Source organism: Eucalyptus grandis, chromosome 9, assembly GCF_016545825.1.
Source record: "Eucalyptus grandis isolate ANBG69807.140 chromosome 9, ASM1654582v1, whole genome shotgun sequence".
NCBI lineage: Eukaryota > Viridiplantae > Streptophyta > Magnoliopsida > Myrtales > Myrtaceae > Eucalyptus > Eucalyptus grandis.
In genome coordinates, this window is record NC_052620.1 from 36,151,187 (window position 1) to 36,170,817 (window position 19,631).

The 19,631-nt window shown below is 41.4% G+C and overlaps 3 protein-coding genes and 1 pseudogene across 3 annotated transcripts; 3 read left to right on the forward strand and 1 right to left on the reverse strand.

Annotated features, from left to right (window-relative positions):
* Positions 1 to 292: 292 nt before the first annotated feature.
* LOC104427221 (probable polyol transporter 4) lies at positions 293 to 3,378 on the forward strand. Its single transcript, XM_010040342.3, is given in 3 exon segments — positions 293 to 458; positions 2,001 to 3,308; positions 3,311 to 3,378. Coding segments are annotated over 3 exon segments (1,542 nt in total).
* Positions 3,379 to 5,706: 2,328 nt separating this feature from the next.
* LOC104424894 lies at positions 5,707 to 8,484 on the forward strand (annotated as a pseudogene).
* Positions 8,485 to 11,670: 3,186 nt separating this feature from the next.
* Positions 11,671 to 14,230, forward strand: LOC104424893 (probable polyol transporter 4). The gene is made up of 2 exons (XM_010037421.3): positions 11,671 to 12,007; positions 12,635 to 14,230. The coding sequence occupies exons 1-2, from the start codon at positions 11,797 to 11,799 to the stop codon at positions 13,999 to 14,001; spliced, it is 1,578 nt and encodes a 525-aa protein (XP_010035723.2). The 5' UTR covers positions 11,671 to 11,796; the 3' UTR covers positions 14,002 to 14,230.
* Positions 14,231 to 16,689: 2,459 nt separating this feature from the next.
* LOC104424892 (probable polyol transporter 4) lies at positions 16,690 to 19,358 on the reverse strand. The gene is made up of 2 exons (XM_010037419.3): positions 19,048 to 19,358; positions 16,690 to 18,483 (listed from the first exon to the last, which is right to left on the reverse strand). Exons 1-2 carry the CDS (start codon positions 19,256 to 19,258, stop codon positions 17,114 to 17,116), a joined length of 1,581 nt encoding a protein of 526 aa, XP_010035721.2. The 5' UTR covers positions 19,259 to 19,358; the 3' UTR covers positions 16,690 to 17,113.
* Between the last annotated feature and the right edge of the window lie 273 nt (positions 19,359 to 19,631).

The following is a 19,631-nucleotide window of genomic DNA, read 5'->3' on the forward strand; positions in this document are numbered from 1 at the left end:
ACTGTGCCAAGCAATATGATTTTCTCCGTAATATACTCACTCCACATGCTGTGTCGATACCTCCAACGCACCCACTTGATTTTATTTTATAAGTGAATGTCCACATGTGAAGAACTTAAGAAGTTGACCTGACAGTAAAAAATAACAGAAAGTATGACCCGCTAGCTGCCAAGTTTTTTGCTATGTGAAAACCGGAAGTCTCTTGTTATGTCATTGATCGAGCTCGGGAGCTGAAGAGAAGAGGAAGACGGGATTGGTGGGAACCGGAGAAAAGGAGAGGGCAGATTCACCGATGGGTATGAGCGGGTACAAGAGAATGGGCTCCGAGGTCGAGGACGATGATTTTGACGACGATTTGGTTCGATACCAGCGTCGGTTGAAGAGGAGGAAAAGTACCAGAAGATATGTTTTTGCCTGTGCGGTCTTTGTTTCTCTCAACACCGTCCTCCTAGGCTATGGTATGTTGGCGACAGCATCGTTTCCCTCTTCCCTTTTCTTTTTTTCCCCTTTTCTTTCCTTATCAGTAGATGCACGGTTGTCTGTGAATGTTTGACTGCCAAAGTCCCAGTACTGTTGAAGATGTGGATGTTTCTGGTATAGAAGTTTCCACGAAAATGGGAAGCGCCCCCAATTTGAGTGTGATTTGAAAAAGTGATTTTTTTGTTAGGTCCTCCAATAAAATTGTAGACTCCCATAGATAAAGAGCATCATGGAGAAGAGAATATCGTTTCAAGAACCGATGAAACTCGAAGATTCTTTGTTTCGAAAAGAGTGGAAGACGGATTGTTCACATTCCATTTGATTGTCGGAAACAAATTAAATGCTATGTATTGTGTGTGGGAATTGGTAATTCACAAGATTTCTCAAGTAGAAAATAGAGATGTATCAATGTAATTTCATCCGGTAACCTCAATTTTGCTTTTCTTATGTATGTCTTTTATGTGCATACCATTGGGTCTGAAATACATCCCAACAGACAAATGGAAAATTGTCCAAAAGTTCTAAACATATTATACTTTTGTCAATTCAGTCTTAAATATTTTTACTTCTTGCCAATTGAGTCCATTTGCCAATTTTAGCCGAAAATTATTAACTTGGCCGTTGGCACTAATGTAGCACTTTCTAATAATTTCTTTAAATTTTTTATTTTTTTTTTATTTTGCTCCTTTAGGGGGTTGGGGTTGGGGCTAGCAAAGGTTGCCGGTTGACCCTCGCCTCCCCCTAGGCAAGAGGCCCAAGCAAGATCGTCACCCTCACTTGGCTAAATCTAACAAGGGCATTGCGGCCCTTGCGTAGGGCCGGCAAGAGTGGCGACGCCCTCACCCAAGGCCAACGAGAGTTGACCGACCCTCCTTGTGGCTAGCGAGGGCCGTCAGCCCTAACCCCAAACCAGCTCAACCCCAAACCCAAAATAAAAAATAAAAAACATTAAAAATTCAAAAAAAAATTGTTAAGAAATTATTAAAAACTATTGTATCAACGCAGTCATATCAGTCATTTTTAACCAAAATTGGTCAAATGGACTCAATTGGTAAAAAGTGAAAATGTTTAAGATCGAATTGACAAAAGTGAAAGGTTTACGACTGAATTGGCAAAAATACAATTGGTTTAAGACTTTTTGAACAATTTTCCCTCCAAACATATGTTGATGTGAAATGCTAGGGTTCCGTAGGGCAAAATAATGAAATTTTTTGGTGTTGATAATTTTCTTCAGTTGCCAATGATATTAGCAAGTTACAAGCGTCGTATTGAATTTACCATTGTCAAAATTAATTGCTAAGTTGCTCGATTCTTATCGCCTACTATCCACTTCCATGTAAACATTTGCTTCAGTGACCATGATCATGATATTTAAGTGCATCTATGGTTTTCCAGTAGGTGGGTGGGTGGATTTTATTTGTAATTGCAGTAGATTAATGCGTCACAACCTGTTCGCCTTTCAGTTAGATCCATCAACACTTTGTTAAGTCGGAAATAAATTGACATGCTCGAACTTGCAGATGGAGGTGTCATGAGTGGAGCAATTATATTCATTCAGGAAGATCTCAGAATAACTGAGGTTCAGATAGAAGTCCTTGTCGGTTGTTTGAGCATAATTTCGCTCTTCGGTAGCATAGCTGGAGGCCGAACATCAGACATTATCGGTAGAAAATGGACGATGGCGTTGGCTGCTGTTGTCTTCCAAGTGGGCGTGGCTGTTATGACCTTTGCTGGTTCATTTCGAGCACTAATGATAGGAAGATTGCTGGCGGGGGTTGGAATGGGTTTTGGAGGCATGATAACTCCACTTTACATTGCCGAAATTTCACCAACCATCAGTCGGGGCACGCTCTCTTCCTTTCCAGAGATCTTCGTGAATCTAGGAATCCTCCTAGGTTATGTCTCGAACTACATATTTGCAGACCTTTCAGTGCACATAAACTGGAGGGTCATGCTTGGAATTGGGATATTGCCCTCAGTCTTCATCGGTTTCGCACTCTTTGTGATCCCTGAGTCTCCAAGATGGTTGGTCATGAAGAACCGTGTGGACGAAGCAAGATTGGTTCTTTTGAAGACGCACGAAGATGAGAGAGAGGCTGAAGAGAGGCTTGCAGAAATACAATTAGCTGCTGGAACTGGAAATAATGCGAGGAAATATGGAGGCAAAGCCGTGTGGCAAGAGCTGCTGTGCCCTTCTCCTCCTCTACGACGGATGCTAATCACGGGTATTGGAATCCAGTGCTTCCAACAGATAACGGGCATAGATGCTGCCGTCATTTACAGCCCGGAGATTTTCAAAAATGCGGGAATGAAAGGTAATTCAAATCTTCTCGCGGCTACAGTTGCTGTGGGTGTTACAAAGACTTCTTTTATACTGGTCGCTATATTTCTGATCGACAAGGTCGGGAGGAAGCCGTTGCTTTATGTTAGCACGATCGGCACGACCGTTTGCTTGTTCGGCGTCGGGGTCTCTCTCTATTTGCTAAAGGAAGGAGGAGCTGGAGCAGCAGCACCTCTGTTGGCGATTCTTTTTGTTTGTGGTTACGTAGCTTTCTTTTCCGTTGGAATCGGCCCTATCTGTTGGGTGGTGTCCTCAGAAATTTTCCCATTGAGGTATCGTGCTCAAGCAGCAGCGCTCGGGGCGGCTGGCAATAGGGTGTGCAGCGGGCTCATCTCCATGTCCTTCCTCTCGGTATCTCGAGCAATCACGGTAGCGGGAACGTTCTTTGCATTTGCCGCAATGTCGGCTGTTTCTGTTGCATTTGTTTACGTGCTTGTTCCAGAAACAAGAGGGAAATCATTGGAGCAGATCGAGTCGCTGTTTCAGAACCCCGCGATTGTGAAGGAAGCCACGTCAAGATGGAAGACACTGAGCGTCTTGTGGAGAAAGTCACTTGAGTACTGTCATCTTCAGTAGACAAGCAAATATCCCAACTTTTCTTTACAAGAAGCTATATATATATTTCATCACGATCCCTTGATTCACATTGCAGATATGCATGAATTGTAACATGTCGAGTGCATTATCTAGTAAAGAAAATCGGAAGTTGTCAACCTCCCAAGCAAAGAGAAAACAAAATATATCAAGATTATCTACTTATTTTCAACACAAATGATTCGCGTGACGAGTGGATGTATGTTTTTATATTTACTAGGTATTGCTGTTCCACGGCACGTCCCGAGATGGCACGATTTCAAGAACGATATTGAAAATCTTTCAAGTTACTCTTCATGTCTCATTTAACAATAATTATCTTGTATCCGTTCTTGACTTTAGCAGGTAGAAAAAAAGACGGTGGGAAAGAGCCTCTTCCACCATATTAATAAGAAAATGAATCTAAATGGCATTTTTCCTCAGATATTTGAGGTAAAAAAGTTTTGAAGTTTCCTAGCTCACTAATCAGACTCGGGAATCAAAATCTTTTACTACTTACACCCAAGATTCCGATTTTATGAAAAAAAAAAAAATTGTTTGCTAATGGTACTGCAATCATTCATTCATTTAATACACTATCAGTGGCCCTCATTGAGAGGATTAATTTTTCCACCACTACTGGAAAAGAATTGTATGCAGGTGTTCTTAGCCTTTCAGGAATCTCACATAGGCTAATCGACGGAGAATGAAACAATTATGAATCTAGTCAGTCCATAAATCAGTTGTTAAGCTTTCGAAAGATTGCAAGTTCATGTTTGGCTTCCTACTCTGTTGCACGTCCGCATAAATGGAATTAGAGCCGACGTGTTGATGTAGTGTTGAATGTACCAGTGTTGGCCTATTTGGTGACCATATTGACCGACGAATCTTGCTTGTCATCGCACATGCCCGTTCAGTGAAAAGTACCCCTCATGAAGGAAAGACTAGGGTAGAGCAAAGGGCCATGCCAACCCCATGATTGTGCACTTGACCAGGCACAACCCATCAGACGGACATGCCGTGTCACTTATGAGCCCATTTGGCTTTGGGCCATGGGCTCGATGTGCCTAATGGGCCCAATTTTGATAGAGTTGGCAAGGATAACATCAACATTATGTAATATTAAAAAAGATAAACCATCACTTTCTTGATTCATTTCGCCATAGCTTGTGACTTACTTACCCCATTGGTATTTATGGTACATTCGAAATTTATGTTCAATACTAGTGGATAGATCTTGAAAGACAATAGGTCCAGCTTGTCAACACAAAAATTAGAAATGACTATCGTAGTTATATTTGGTTTTCGAAAGAATTAACTCCATAAAAACGTGCCTTACGTGAACAAGAGGTAACAATGACATTGGATCATCTGAGTCGTGTAGAAGGATATCGTCTTTTGTGTCTAGTCAACATTAGGACGGCACTAAGTGTACTTTTTTCCCAAATTATTTGAAAATGCACATGTATTGCAATTTGGTTTTATTGAACGGGTGTCTTCCATTAACTATTCTCAATTAAATTCTTTATTATTTTTTATATTTTCAAAAAATTAAAAACTATAAAAAAATTCTTAAATGTTTCTGGACAAAATAATTTTTTTGTTTTACCAATTTGTTTAAAATTTACCGGGCAACGGTAATTTGCGCAAATTGAGGTATCGTGTTTTTTATTGACCACCCCAACATGGGACACGAAATATTAAAAACCAATCCACTGTACTTCTCATGTCCAGTTTCCCACTTCATCTCGTATCCATTCTAGTTTAGGATGAAAAAGAGATGACAATCCACAACTGTAATGAAACATTTTCACAGGCGTTGTTGCCCTCTATCCATCTTTAGATTCGAGAACTTATCGATTCAAATAGTTCTATCTGTACATATGACCAGATCTTTCTCCGAGTAAATTCTTTTATACTCCCAGAGCAATCACCATCATCTCAAGACCAAAGGAGACACTTAAAAACTTACTGGAGGATTAAGATTCTCCATTGGTGATTGCCTAGCTTTCTGTAAAAGAATTGTGCATGCGGTACTGCTGTGTGTGTTAAAGTTGCCTTTCTCTGCACTCCCTCTTAGCCTTCAACCTTTGGAAACGAGAGAGAGCTGAGCCAGAGCGGCTGAAGTACAGGGCAAGACTTGTGCCAAACGATGTGATTCTCTTATAATATAGTCATCCCGCGGACTGTGTTGATACCTCCAAAGCACCCACTTGATATTATTTTAAAAGTGATTGTCCACACGGGAAGAACCTAAGAACTTGACCTGACCAAGGAAAAAAAAAACAGAAAGTATGACCCCCCCACCTGCCTAGGCTTTTTTTTATGTGAAAAGTGGAACTCTCTCCTTATGTCTGCGATCGAACTCAGGATCTGCAGAGAAGAGGAAGATGGGATTGGTGGGAACTGGAGAAAAGGAGAGGGCGGATTCCCTGAAGGGCATGAACGAGTACAAGAGAATGGGTTCCGAGGTCGAGGACCATGATTTTGAGGATGATTTGGTTCATTACCAGCGTCAGCTGGAGAGGAGGAAAAGTACCAGAAGATATGTTTTCGCCTCTGCGGTCTTTGTTTCTCTCAACAGTCTCCTCCTAGGCTATGGTATGGTGGTGACAGCATCTTTCCTCGTCTCTGTTCTTTCTTTTCCATATCAGTACTTGCATAGTTATTCGTGAATGTTTGACTACCAAAGTCCCAGTGCCGGAGGGGCTAGGGTTGGAGATATCAATGTTTGAAAGTACAATTTCGTTTCTCCGTGATATCTAGAAATTGTTTTCTTCAGTAGTTCCTATAAAATTGGAGGCTCCGACAGAGATAGTAGTTGGGAGAAGATTAAGCACCGATAAAACTGGAACATCTTTTGTTTCAAAGAGAGAGAGGCCCAGTTATTCAGTTTCATTTGATGGTCAGTAATGAATTGAATGCTAAGGATTGTGCTGCATTGGTGATTCAGAAGATTCATCAGGAAATATGTCCAAATATCAATGTAATTTCATTTGTTAACCTCATTTGCTTTTCTCTAGAACTATTACATAATATTCTTCATATGTATGCTGTTCAGGTCTGAAGTACATCCAAATATTTGTCGATGTGAAATTTCCAGGATTCTGTAGGGCAAGAAAATGAAATTTTTTTGTCTGTAGATTTATGGAGTTGCTGATAAAGTTAGTAAGTTACCAGCATCATGATGAATTTACCAAAGTCAAAAATATGCAGTAAGTAGCTAAGTTCTTATTGCCTTATGTCCACTTCTATGTAAATTTGCTTTAGACATGGTTTTTGCACTGGCCATGGCCATGAGATTTTCGGCCATCTACAGTTTTCTATTATGTGGGTGAATGAATTTTACTAGTTACTGAAAAAAAATTAGTTGCAGTAGATTAATGTGTCACAAACTGCTCAACGGCTTGTTAGATAGCATGACCAGACTAAGGCAAGGGTAGCTCAATTTCTAATAGTTAGATCCATCGACACTTTAAGTCGCAGATGAATCGATATGCTTGATTACTTGCAGATGGAGGTGCCATGAGTGGAGCAATTATATTCATTCAGGAAGATCTCGGAATAACTGAGGTTCAGATAGAAGTCCTTGTTGGTTGTTTGAACATAATTTCGCTCTTCGGTAGCATAGCTGGTGGCCGAACATCGGACATTATCGGTAGAAAATGGACGATGGGGTTAGCTGCTGTCGTCTTCCAAGTGGGCGCAGCTGTTATGACCTTTGCTGGTTCATTTCGAGCACTCATGATAGGAAGATTGCTGGCTGGGGTAGGAATGGGTTTTGGAGGCATGATAACTTCGCTGTACATTGCGGAAATTTCACCAACCATCAGTCGCGGCACGCTCACCTCTTTTCCAGAGATCTTCGTGAATTTTGGAATCCTCCTCGGTTATATCTCGAACTACATATTTGCAGGCCTGTCAGTGCACATAAATTGGAGGGTCATGCTTGGAGTTGGGATTTTGCCCTCAGTCTTCATTGGTTTCGCACTCTTTGTAATCCCTGAATCACCAAGATGGTTGGTCATGCAGAAACGAGTCGACGAAGCAAGATTGGTTCTTTTAAAGACACACGAGGACGAGAGAGAGGCTGAAGAAAGGCTTGCCGAAATTCAATTAGCTGCTGGAGCCGGTAATGATGCAAGGAAGCACGGAGATAAAGCCGTGTGGCGTGAACTGTTGTGCCCTTCTCCTCCTCTGCGGCGGATGCTAATTACGGGCATTGGAATCCAGTGCTTCCAACAGATAACGGGCATAGATGCTGCCGTTGTTTACAGCCCGGCGATTTTCAAAAGTGCTGGAACAAAAGGTAATTCAAATCTTCTCGCGGCTACAGTAGCTGTTGGGGTTACAAAGACTTCTTTTATACTGGTCGCTATATTTCTGATTGACAAGGTCGGGAGGAAGCCGTTGCTTTATATCAGCACAATCGGCATGACTGTTTGCTTGATCATTGTTGGGGTCTCTCTCTCTTTGCTAAAGGAGGGAGTAGCTGGGGCAGCACCTTTGTTGGCGATTCTTTCTGTCTGTGGTTATGTAGCATTCTTTTCAGTTGGAATCGGCCCTATTTGTTGGGTATTGTCCTCTGAAATTTTCCTCTGAGGTATCGTGCTCAAGCAGCAGCGCTCGGGGCGGCTGGTAATCGGGTGTGCAGCGGGCTCATCACCATGTCCTTCCTCTCGGTTTCTAGAGCAATCACGGTGGCCGGAACGTTTTTCATATTTGCTGCATTGTCGGCTGCTTCAGTTGCATTTGTTTACGTACATGTCCCAGAAACGAGAGGGAAATCACTGGAGCAAATCGAGACGCTGTTTCAGAATCCACATGATCGGAAAGGAAGCCAAGTCGAGATGGAAGATGTTGAGCATCTTGTGCAGTAGTCCCTTCAGTACTGACATCTTCAGTAGCCAAGCAAATACACTCTCTAGAAGAAGCTGATCGCAGCGGAGATACCATATTTCATCGCGATTCATTGATTTACATTGCAGATGTGCATGCATTTAATGGAGAATATCTGAAGTTGTCAACCTTCCAAGTAAGAGAAAACAAGACCTTTCAAATCAATCTTTGGGAATATGTAGGGCCTTCATGCTTTCATTCTTTTTAGAAATTTTCTTTTTTTTCCGAAAAAAAAAAGAATAAACGATTTGTTTACGTTTTTGTTCAAAATCAGATTTTTTGCTCCTTAACACAAAAAGAACAGAAATGAGAAACAAAAAAATTGTTTCTTTGTTCCAAAACGATTTTGAAAAACATTTTTTCTTCTCTTCTCTTTTCTTCTTCTTTTCTTCTTTGGTCTGGTCGTCGGCCTCGACCATGGCCGGGCGACCGCCGTCGAGGGTCGGTGACCTCGCCGGAGCGCGCGCCCGCAAGACCGAGTGTTGCCGGCCCCGGCGAGGCTCGGCCTCGCCGGATCTGGGCAAGCTCGAGCTCGCCCGACCAAGGCGAGGCTTGGCCTCGCCCGCGCCCGGCGACGCCGAGCCTCGCCCAACCACGGTGAGCCTTGCCATGGCTGGGCGAGGCTGCCGGCCCCGTCGGCCGGCGACCGGCCGAAAGAAGAAAAAATAAAAAGAAAGGAAAAATAAAATTAAAAGAAACAAACAAATATATATATATATATATATATATTTACCAAACGTATTTTTATTCATGTTTTATTCACGGAACAAGTTTACCAAACGCATCTTTCTGGTCAAAAATTGTTCCCCAGAGCCGAAACACTTTTTTCTATTTCGTTCTCCTAACAATTTTTAACGTAAACGTTATCAAACGCGCTCTTACTGTCGGTCTCTTCTAAAATGACTGCTTCCCCGTGACAAATCGGATGTATGTATGTCAGTACATTGGACGATTTATGACATGCAGCTTTGAGTTGTAAGGAAATCTGAGGATTTTCCCTTCATTCATGCCCAAAATGCTCCGACAGAATATCAACAATCGACAGAATCTTTCCTCCAGGGAACGTGGGAAGGATTCGACGGCCTTATACCATTTTTACGTGCGGAAAACTAGGACTTGTTAGCACCTTCTAGCATTTGTCCAGCAATTTAGCTGCGTCTATCCATATTTACTTTGTATAGCTATTCCCCCGCACATCCGACATATTGGCCGGTCTTCTAGAACGATATTAAGTCTTTCGAATTGCTCTTCATATCTCATTTCGCAACAATCATCTTGTGTCGATTCTTAACTTTAGCCAGAAGAAAAATAAGACAAATTGAAAATGGCCGCACATTTTCTATGTTCTGTACTATGAATGAAACCTCCACCATATTATCAAGAAAATGAGTCTAAATGATATTTTTCCTCAGATTTTTAATGTGAAAAATCTCAAAGTTTCTCTTTAGCTCACAAATCTGATATAGAAATCAAAATTTTGTTACTATCTGCACTCAAGATTCCAGTTTTACAAAAAATATAAAGTAAAATTATTTCCTAATGGTCACTATCAGTAGCACATATTGGGAAGATTAATTTTTCCACCACTTCTGGAAAGAATCATATGCGGATGTTTTCAGCCTTTTAAGAATCTCACATAGGATAATCGTTAGGGAATGAAACAAATTTTAAATTTAATCGGTTCATGAATCGATAGATAAGCTTTCCAAGGAGTGCAGGTCCACACTTGGCTTCCTACTCCGTTAGACATCCCCATAGATGGGATTAAAGTCGATGTGTAGATTGTAACGCTGAATGTATTAGTGTTGGCCTATTTAGTGACTACATCGACCAATGAATCTCACTCGTCATCGCACATGCCTTCGATAAGTGAAAACCGCTACATGAAGGAAAGACTAGAGCCATGCCCACCATGCCCACCCTAGGCCCGGCATGATTGGGCCCGTGACCGGCATGGCCCGGAACGGCAAGCCGTGCCAGGCATTGGCTTTGGAGTGTGTCCCTTTTTAAGGTTGGGCTCAGTTGAGTGTTTATAATGGGCCCAATATTGATAGAGTTGGTGAAAATAACATCGACATTCTATAATATCGAAAGAGGTGACCCATCACTTTCTTGATTCTCTCCACCATGGCTCATAACTTATTCATCCCATTGGCCTATTGGCATCTATGTTACATTCAGAATCTATGTTCTAGCGGACAGAACTTAGAAGATAATAGGTCTAGCTTGTCAGTGAAAAAATTAGAAATGGACCTCGTAGTCATATTTTGTTATCGTAAGAATTAACTTCATAAGAATGCGCCTTGTATGAACAAGAGGGCAACAATGATACTGGATCAATCGAATCATGGTGAAGATACGGTGGTTTGTGTCTAATCACCATTAGGACACCATTTGGTGCATTTTTTCCAAGATTATTTGAAAATGCACTTGCATTGCAATTTGGTTTAATTGATTGGAGTGTCTTCCGTTAACTTTTCTCAATTGATTTCTCTATTACTTTTAATATTTTATTAAAAAAAATTTAAAAAAATAATGTTCATTAAATTCTTTCCAAATAAAATAATTGTTTTATCAATTTATCTAAAATTTACCGGGCAACATTAACTTGCGTAAAATGAGGTATTGGGTTTTTATTGACCACCCCAACATAGGACATGCCTTCAACAAACAATATCGAAAAATCAATCCAATGTACTCCTCATGTCCAGTTTCCTATTTCATCTCGGATCCATTCTTAAGTCTAGATGGAAAAGAAATGACAAATGGCAATTAGTGAAAAGTATATATTTGCCACAACCGTAATGAAACGTTTTCACACGCGTTGTTAACATCTATTCGTGTGTACAGCTGAGATCTAATCAATCCAAGTGGGTCTCATCTGTACGGGCGACCCCATCTTTCTTGGAGAAGATTCTGTCATGCTCCAATGGAAATCCTCATCGTCACCAGAGGAGACACTTTTAAAAACTCACAAGGGGATTGAGATCCACCATTGGCGATTGCCTAGCTTTCCATGGATAATTTGTGCACGGGGTGCTGCTCCGTGTGTTTGAGTTGCCTTTCTTTGCACTCCTTCTTAGCCTTCAACCTCTGGAAACCAAATGTTGAGTTTAGCATTTTTATTTTTTGAAAATCAATAGCACTAGAATGACTGAGATGGACAACAAACTAAAAGGTACCAAAAAGAGTTTTGCGATCTATAATCCTTTTAATATAATTTTTAAATATTAGATATCTTTTACTCATCCATGAAAACATGCTGTGTTGACACCTCCAGAGCACCCACTTGATGTTTTTTAGAGTATTTCTTCACATGTAAAGGACAAAATGCTACCAAAAGATGCGATCGTCCATAGTATACTCACCCCAAAACTCAAGAACTTGACCTGACCAAAAAAAAAAAAAAAGTCTGACCCCCCACCTGCCAAGTCCTTGTCTATGGGAGAACCGGAAGTCTCTTGTTATGTTCGATAGAACTCAGGCGGTGAAGAGAAGAGGAGATGGGATCGGCGGGAACCGGAGAAAATGGGAGGGCAGATTCACAGAAGGGTGTGAACGAGTACAAGAAAATGGGTTCCGAGATCGAGGACGGTGATTTTGAGGACGATTTGGTTCATTACCAGCAGCAGTTGGAGAGGAGGAAAAGTACCAGGAGATATGTTTTTGCCTGTGCAGTCTTCGTTTCTCTCAACACCGCCGTCCTAGGTTATGGTATGTTGGCGACAGCGTCTTTTCTCTTCCCTCTTTTTTTTTTTTTTTTTGGGTTATTAATAGTTGCATAGTTGTTTGTGAATGTTTTGACTGCAAAAGTCCTGGTCCCGGAGGGGCTACAATGTTTCTGGTATAGAAGTTTCCATGAAGATGATAAATACCAACTCGTTTCTCGATCAGATCTAGAAATTGATTTCTTCAGTGGGTCCTATAAAATTGTAGACTCTGAGTGATATATTAATATGGAGAAGAGAAAATTGTTTAAAGCACCGACAGAACTTGAAGATCCTGTGTTACAAAGAGAGAGGAAGACAGGTTATGCACATCTCATTTGATGGTCAGAATGGAATTGAATGCTAAGCATTATGCTGTAAGTTGCTAAGTTTTTATTGCCTAATGTCCACTTCTGTGTAAACATTTGCTTCAGTGATATGTCTTTTGCATTGACCAGGGACGTCAGAATTTTGTCCATCTCTGGTTCTCTTTTAGGTAGGTGGATGGATTTTGCTTGTTAGTTAAAAGAATTAGTTGCGGTAGATTCATGTGTCACTAGCTGCTCGAGTTTCAGTTAAATCCATCCACACTTTGTTAAGTAACAAATGAATCAATATGCTTGACTACTTGCAGATGGAGGTGTCATGAGTGGAGCAATTATATTCATTCAGGAAGATCTCAGAATAAGTGATGTTCAGATAGAAGTCCTCATTGGTTGTTTGAGCGTAATTTCACTCTTCGGTAGCATAGCTGGTGGCCGGACATCGGATATTATAGGTAGAAAATGGACGATGGCATTAGCTGCTGTTGTCTTCCAAGTGGGCATGGCTGTTATGACCTTTGCTGATTCATTTCGAGTACTAATGATAGGAAGATTGCTGGCTGGGGTTGGAATGGGTTTCGGAGGCATGATAACTTCACTGTACATTGCCGAGATTTCACCAGCCATCAGTCGGGGCACACTAACCTCTTTTCCAGAGATCTTCGTGAATTTAGGAATCCTACTCGGTTATATATCAAACTATGTATTTGCAGGCCTTTCGGTGCACATAAACTGGAGGGTCATGCTTGGAGTTGGAATTTTACCATCAGTCATCATCGGTTTTGCACTCTTTGTTATCCCTGAATCACCAAGATGGTTGGTCATGCAGAACCGAGTTGATGAAGCAAGATTGGTTCTTTTAAAGACACATGAAGATGAGAAAGAGGCTGAAGAAAGGCTCGCAGAAATTCAATTGGCTGCTGGAGCCAGTAATAATGCGAAATATGGAGAGAAAGCTGTGTGGCGTGAACTGCTGTGCCCTTCTCCTCTTCTACGACGGATGCTAATCACAGGTGTTGGAATCCAGTGCTTCCAGCAGATAACGGGCATAGATGCTATTGTGTATTACAGCCCAGAGATTTTTAAAGATGCTGGAATGAAAGGTAATTCAAGTCTTCTTGCAGCGACTGTTGCTGTGGGCGTTACCAAGACTGCTTTTGTACTGGTCGCAATATTTCTGATTGACAAGCTTGGGAGGAAGCCGTTGCTTTATATTTGCACAATAGGCATGACTGTTTGCTTGTTCAGTGTCGGTGTCTCTCTCTCTTTGCTAAAGGAAGGAGCGGCTGGGGTAGTGCCTTTGCTGGCGATTCTTTCTGTTTGCAGTAGTGTAGCTTTCTTTTCTGTTGGAATCGGCCCTATTTCTTGGGTATTGTCCTCAGAAATATTCCCTTTGAGGTATCGTGCTCAAGCATCAGCGCTCGGGGCGGCTGGCAATAGGGTGTGCAGTGGGCTCATCTCCATGTCCTTCCTCTCTGTTTCTCGAGCAATCACAGTGGCAGGAACCTTCTTTTTATTTGCTGCAATGTCAGCTGCTTCTGTTGCATTTGTTTACGCGCTTGTCCCAGAAACAAAAGGGAGATCATTGGAGCAGATCGAGTCACTGTTTCAGAACCCACATGATTGGAAAGGAAGCCACCTCGAGATGGAAGATGTTGAGCATCTTGTGCAGAAATAGTCACTTAAGTACCAGCATCTTCGGTAGACAAGCAAATGACTAAAATTTCTTTACAAGAAGCTGGTTACGGCAGAAAAAACCATATTTCGTCACGATTTGTTGTCTTACATTGTGGATATGCATGCATTGTAAAATGTCAGGTTCATTATCCAGTAGAGAAAATCTGAAGTTGTCATTCTCCCAAGCAAGAGAAAACAGGACCTATCAAATTAGTGTTTGGCAGAATTTACTTTCTCTCTTCTAACATGACTGATTCGTCGTGACAGATTGATACACGTCAGTACATTGGACGTATAAGAAGTGTAGCTTGCGTTATTAGGAAATCTGAGGATTTTGCCTTAATTCATGCCCGAAATGGTCTGACAGAATATCAACAATCAAAAGAATCTAGCCTCCAGGGAACATACGAAGAATTTGCCTTCCTTATACCATTTTTATGAGAAAAACTAATACTTCTTGGCCCCTTCTAGCATTTGTCCAGCAATTTAGCTGTAGGTATCCATATTTACTAGGTATCGCATCTCCACCGCATGTCCCAACATGGCACTTGCCATCAAGAACAATATTGGAAGTCTATCGAATTATTCTTCATAACTCATTTTGCACTAATAATTTTATATTCATTCTTAACTTTTATACTATGAATGAAGTTTCCACATATTATCAAGAAAATTTGTCTAAATAATGTCTGTCCTCAGATTTTTAAGGTAAAAGTTTCCGAAGTTTCCCTTTACCTCACGAACTGACTCAAAAAATGAAAACTGTGTTACCTTTTGCACTCAATGTTCCAGTTTTACAAAAACAAAATTCTTTACTAATGTTGCTGCAATGGTCCCATTCAATTTAATGCACTATCAGTTGCACATATTAGGAAGAAAAATTCATTCACAGCAACTAATTTTTCCACAACTACTGGAAAAGAATCATTTTTGGCAGGTGGTTTAAAATATGTACATCTGTACAGTTGAGATCTAATCGATCTGCCTAAATAGATGTCACAATGTGCATTGCAAGCAACTATAAGGTACTATCGGAGTAAATTTTTTTGTACTACAGCAGCAGGCTGTAGTCTCAACCATCAATTTCACGAGAGGGTGGATGAGAGGCCTGCTGAAATAAAATTAGCTGTTGGAGTTGGCAATAATGCAGAGAAGTACACAGACGAAGTCATGCGGCGTGAACTGCTGAGCCATTCTCTCCTCTGCAACGGATGCTAGTAGTGCGAATTGAAATTTTGTGCTTCAGACATATTACAGGCATATTGTTGCTGCCGTTATTTACAGCAAAGATTTTCATATATGCGGGAATGAAAGGTAATTTGAATCTTCTTGCAGGTACAATTGCTGTGGTGGATATGAAAAATACACTGATGCTGGTACCTATTTTTCTGATCAACGAGCTTGGGAGGAAGCCTTTGCTTTACATTGGCACTATCGGCATGACTGATTGCTTGTTCAGTGTGGGGGTCTCTCTCTGAGATAAAGTAGGAGCTGGGGCAGCACCTATGTTGCCCATTCTTCTTCTTTGTGGTAACATAACTTTGTTCTCTATGGGGATTGACCCCATTTATAGGACATTGTCATCGGAGATTTTCCCTTTGAGGTATTGTGTGCAAGCAGCAGTGCTCAGGACAGCTGGTAATAGTGTGTGTATCAGTCTTGTCTCCATGTCCTTCCTCTCAATTTCTCAAGCAATTATGGTGGCCAGAACGTTTTTAGTATTTGCTGCAATGCCAGGTATTTTTGTTGCATTGCGTTTGCCCACATACTAAAGGAATATCACTGGAGCAGATTGAGTCGCTGTTTCAGAACAGACACAATTGGAATTTGGAAAGGCTGGAGCATTGAGCAACTTGTGCAGGATCAGTCGCTTAATTATTGGCTTCTTCAGTGGTCGGCCAACTTTTGTTTACCAGAAAGCTGATTATAAGGGAAAACTTCATGAAATTTCAGTTATTCTTGCTGATATTCATGTATTGAATAAGGTTCATCATCTACAGGAAAAGAACAAAATTTATCAATACTTTAAAGCAAGGGAAAACGGGACCTCTTAATACATTATTCGAGTTGCTTGCAATATAAACAAGTGTTGTTAATAACATATAATAATAAAAAATGAACTAAATTTGGGTGGTTGAAGGTCACATTATTATTTGTATATCCCCAACATATGTTATGAGCCTGATATAAGCTTTTTGACCGAAAACCATTGGCACGTCATCGTGAATCCTACCATAATGTCTGAAGCAGACACGAGGATAACAATAGGGAATGCGAAGAAGTTCTGGTAACAATTGTTTCTCCAAAATCTTAAGGCATCACTGTCAGGAGATGTTGCCCACAATTGAAGATTGAGCATATATCTAACAACTTTGAACTCTGTCCCTCACATTGCTCTGCATTATTTGTAAATTGTGACCCTTTCTGTATAATCAGATGATTTTTTTTATTGATAGTTCATTTCAATTTGTCAACAGAGAGAACTCCTTTGAAAACACTAGGCAACGGAATCATAGGTGAAGTCCTCACGTCGACCGATTTGTGTATCAGAAAAGGCTAAACAAAGTGAAGGACTTTTCACACCCTTTACAAGTATAGCACATTATGAGACAAGGAGAATTATATCACCCTCCTTTGAAGCTTGAGGCATCTAAGCACGCAACCATATATACAATAAAATCAAGAGTAGTTTTACCTTTTTTCCACGTATGTGGCCAAAAGAAAGGAGCACTTCTCCAGGTAAAAGTAGGAATTCTGAATCAGAAATGCTTTCAATGTTTCATTGGAGGCAAACTTCTCTAGGATAGAGTACAGAGCATTTTAAGCATGAAAGTTTAATACAGTAGAATTTCTCAGTAAAGCAAACTTCTCTAGGATTGCTCAGTAATTCAAGCTATGATTTCTTCATTAAAGTGTACTGCCATTTATCTGACTTGTCAGGCTAAGCAGCCATCCAAGAAGAGAGTGATGGTAATTCCAACAATCACTGACTTGATAGATTCTGCCTTCGCTTGCTTGAGAGGTTGATAACTGTTCCTTTTTCTTGATGCTGGACCTTCTCTTATTGAACTGAAGCTCCACATGTCGGACTGAAGATGTCGATAGGTAAGTGACTAGTGGTGCACATGTTCCTCGACATCTTCAATCTCGACATAGCCTCCTTTCCAACTACAGCGATCCTGAAATAGTGACTCAATCTGCTCCAGCGATTTTCCTTTGGTTTCTGGAACGACCAAGTGAACAAACGCAACTGAAAGAGCTGACATCACAGCAAACACAAAAAACGTGCCAGCTACCGTGATTGTGTGAGAAACTGAGAGGAAGGACATACTGACAAGCCCACTGCACATCCTATTAGCAGCCGCCCCAAGCGCCACTGCTTGAGCACGATACCTCAAAGGGAAAATCTCCGAGGTTAGCACCCAGCAAATAGGGGCGATTCCTATCGAGAAGAAAGCTAGAGTACCACAAACAGATAGTACTGCCAATCCAGGTGCAGCGCCAGCCACTCCTCCCTTAAGTAGAGAGAGAGAGACTCCCACACTGAACAGGCAAATTGTCATGCCGATCGTGCTAATATAAAGCAAAGGTTTCCTTCCAAGTTTGTCTAACAGAAATGTAGCAACCAGTACAAATATAGTCTTCGCAATGCCCACAGCAACAGTAGCCGCTAGTAGATTCGAATTACCCTTTATTCCGGCATCTTTAAAAATCTCCGGGCTGTAGTACACTAAAGCATCCGTGCCCGTTAACTGTTGGAAACACTGGAGTCCTACGCCTGTGATTAGCATCCAGCGTAGAGAAGGAGAAGGGCTCAACAGTTCACGCCACACAGCTTTCTCTCCTTGCTTCTGTGGATTGTTACTAGCCCCAGCCGCTAATTGTATTACTGCGAGCCTCTCTTCCACTTTACTCTCATCTCCACTTGTCCTAAAAAGCACCACTCTTGCTTCATTGACTCGGTTCTGCATGACCAACCACCTTGGTGACTCGGGGATCACAAAAAGTGCAAAACCGATAAAAGCGGAGGGCAAAATCCCAATTCCAAGCATGACCCTCCAATTAATGTGTACGGATAGGCCTGAAAATGCATAGTTTGAGACATAACCAAGTAGAATTCCTATGTTCACAAAGATCTCCGGAAATGAGGTCAGGCTTCCCCTACTGATGGATGGCGAAATCTCGGCAATGTAAACCGACGTTATCACAGCCCCGATGCCCATCCCAACACCAGTCAGCAATCTCCCTATCATCAGTGCTTGAAATGAATCTGCGAAAGTCATAACAGTGACCCCCACTTGGAAGACAATAGAACCTGAAGCCATTGTCCATTTTCGGCCGATAATGTCTGATGTTCTGCCACCAACTAAGCTACCGAAGAGCGAAACTACACTTAAACATCCAACAAGGACTTCTGTCTGAACCTCAGTTATTTTTAAATCTTCCTGAATGAAAATAATTGCTCCACTCATGACACCAACATCTGCAGAGCAGCAAAGACACATCAACTCATTCGTGACATCACTAACCTGTTCAAAATCTAAGGAAAGGTGAAGAAACTTGCGAGACATTCAAATTGGCAGTTCTAACTTTTATTAACAAGCAACCCCGGTCCAGTCCCACCTAACAGAAAATCCTATGATACAACAAAAGGTTCACGTAGTAGCAGCCTCCTTTAGCCAACAACAAGAAGCTACGGAAAATCTCACTAGGTTATCCGCATTTGGATGTGCTTCAGACTTGAACAGCACATGTACTAGCTATATTTATGTCAATAGTGCTTGAGAAAAGTGAACTGAGACTACAAAAGGGGCAATTCTAAAGACTACTCAACAAGGGCAGAATTCACAAAGCTTTGACTTTCCACACCTTCCACAATATGTTTCTGGAAAAACAGAAGATTCCATGAACAATAATGTGGACGAAGGTTGATCTAGGCCAAAACAGTGCATATTTTGTTCTGGATAATGATTGGGAAACTGACTGAAACTATTAGAAGCTTAATGCTAATGTGCTGGAACCCATAAACTGGGATTTGAGTTTTTACCATAGCCGAGGAGAACAGTGTTGAGAGAAGCAAGAACTGCACAAGCAAACACATAGAATCTTCTGTTACTCTTCCCTCGGATCTCCGACGGATACTGATAACCCGTCGGGCTGTCATTGAAGCCATCATCGTTGACCTCAGACTCCACCGCCCTGTTCTTATTCCTAACTGAACCTGCACTCCCATTTTCTCCAGCTCCAACCGATCCCATGTTCCTCCTCCTCCTACGTGTCTCCGCCTGTCTTCAATCGCTGCTACCTACCCTGGAAATGTTGCCTGAGTTTCTTATAGAATAAGTGAGAGAACAATGCCACCACGCATTGTCCATTTTTCCACCAATGACGTTGGGTATGCGGTGCGTACAAGCAAAGATATTTTTCTTCACGCTAAAATAAGCATTAAATATTGCTTCTTAGGCCACGTGACAGAGACGGAGGACGAGGATATAGGAAATAATTCGACCCACAAGGAGAAAAACACAAGGAAGTGATTTTACTCCTGTTCGCTTCTTGGCAGTTGGCACCAAAGGGTGGAATCTCATGGCCTTGGAGTGCCAGGAAGGGCCTGGCGGCTCGAGGTCACGG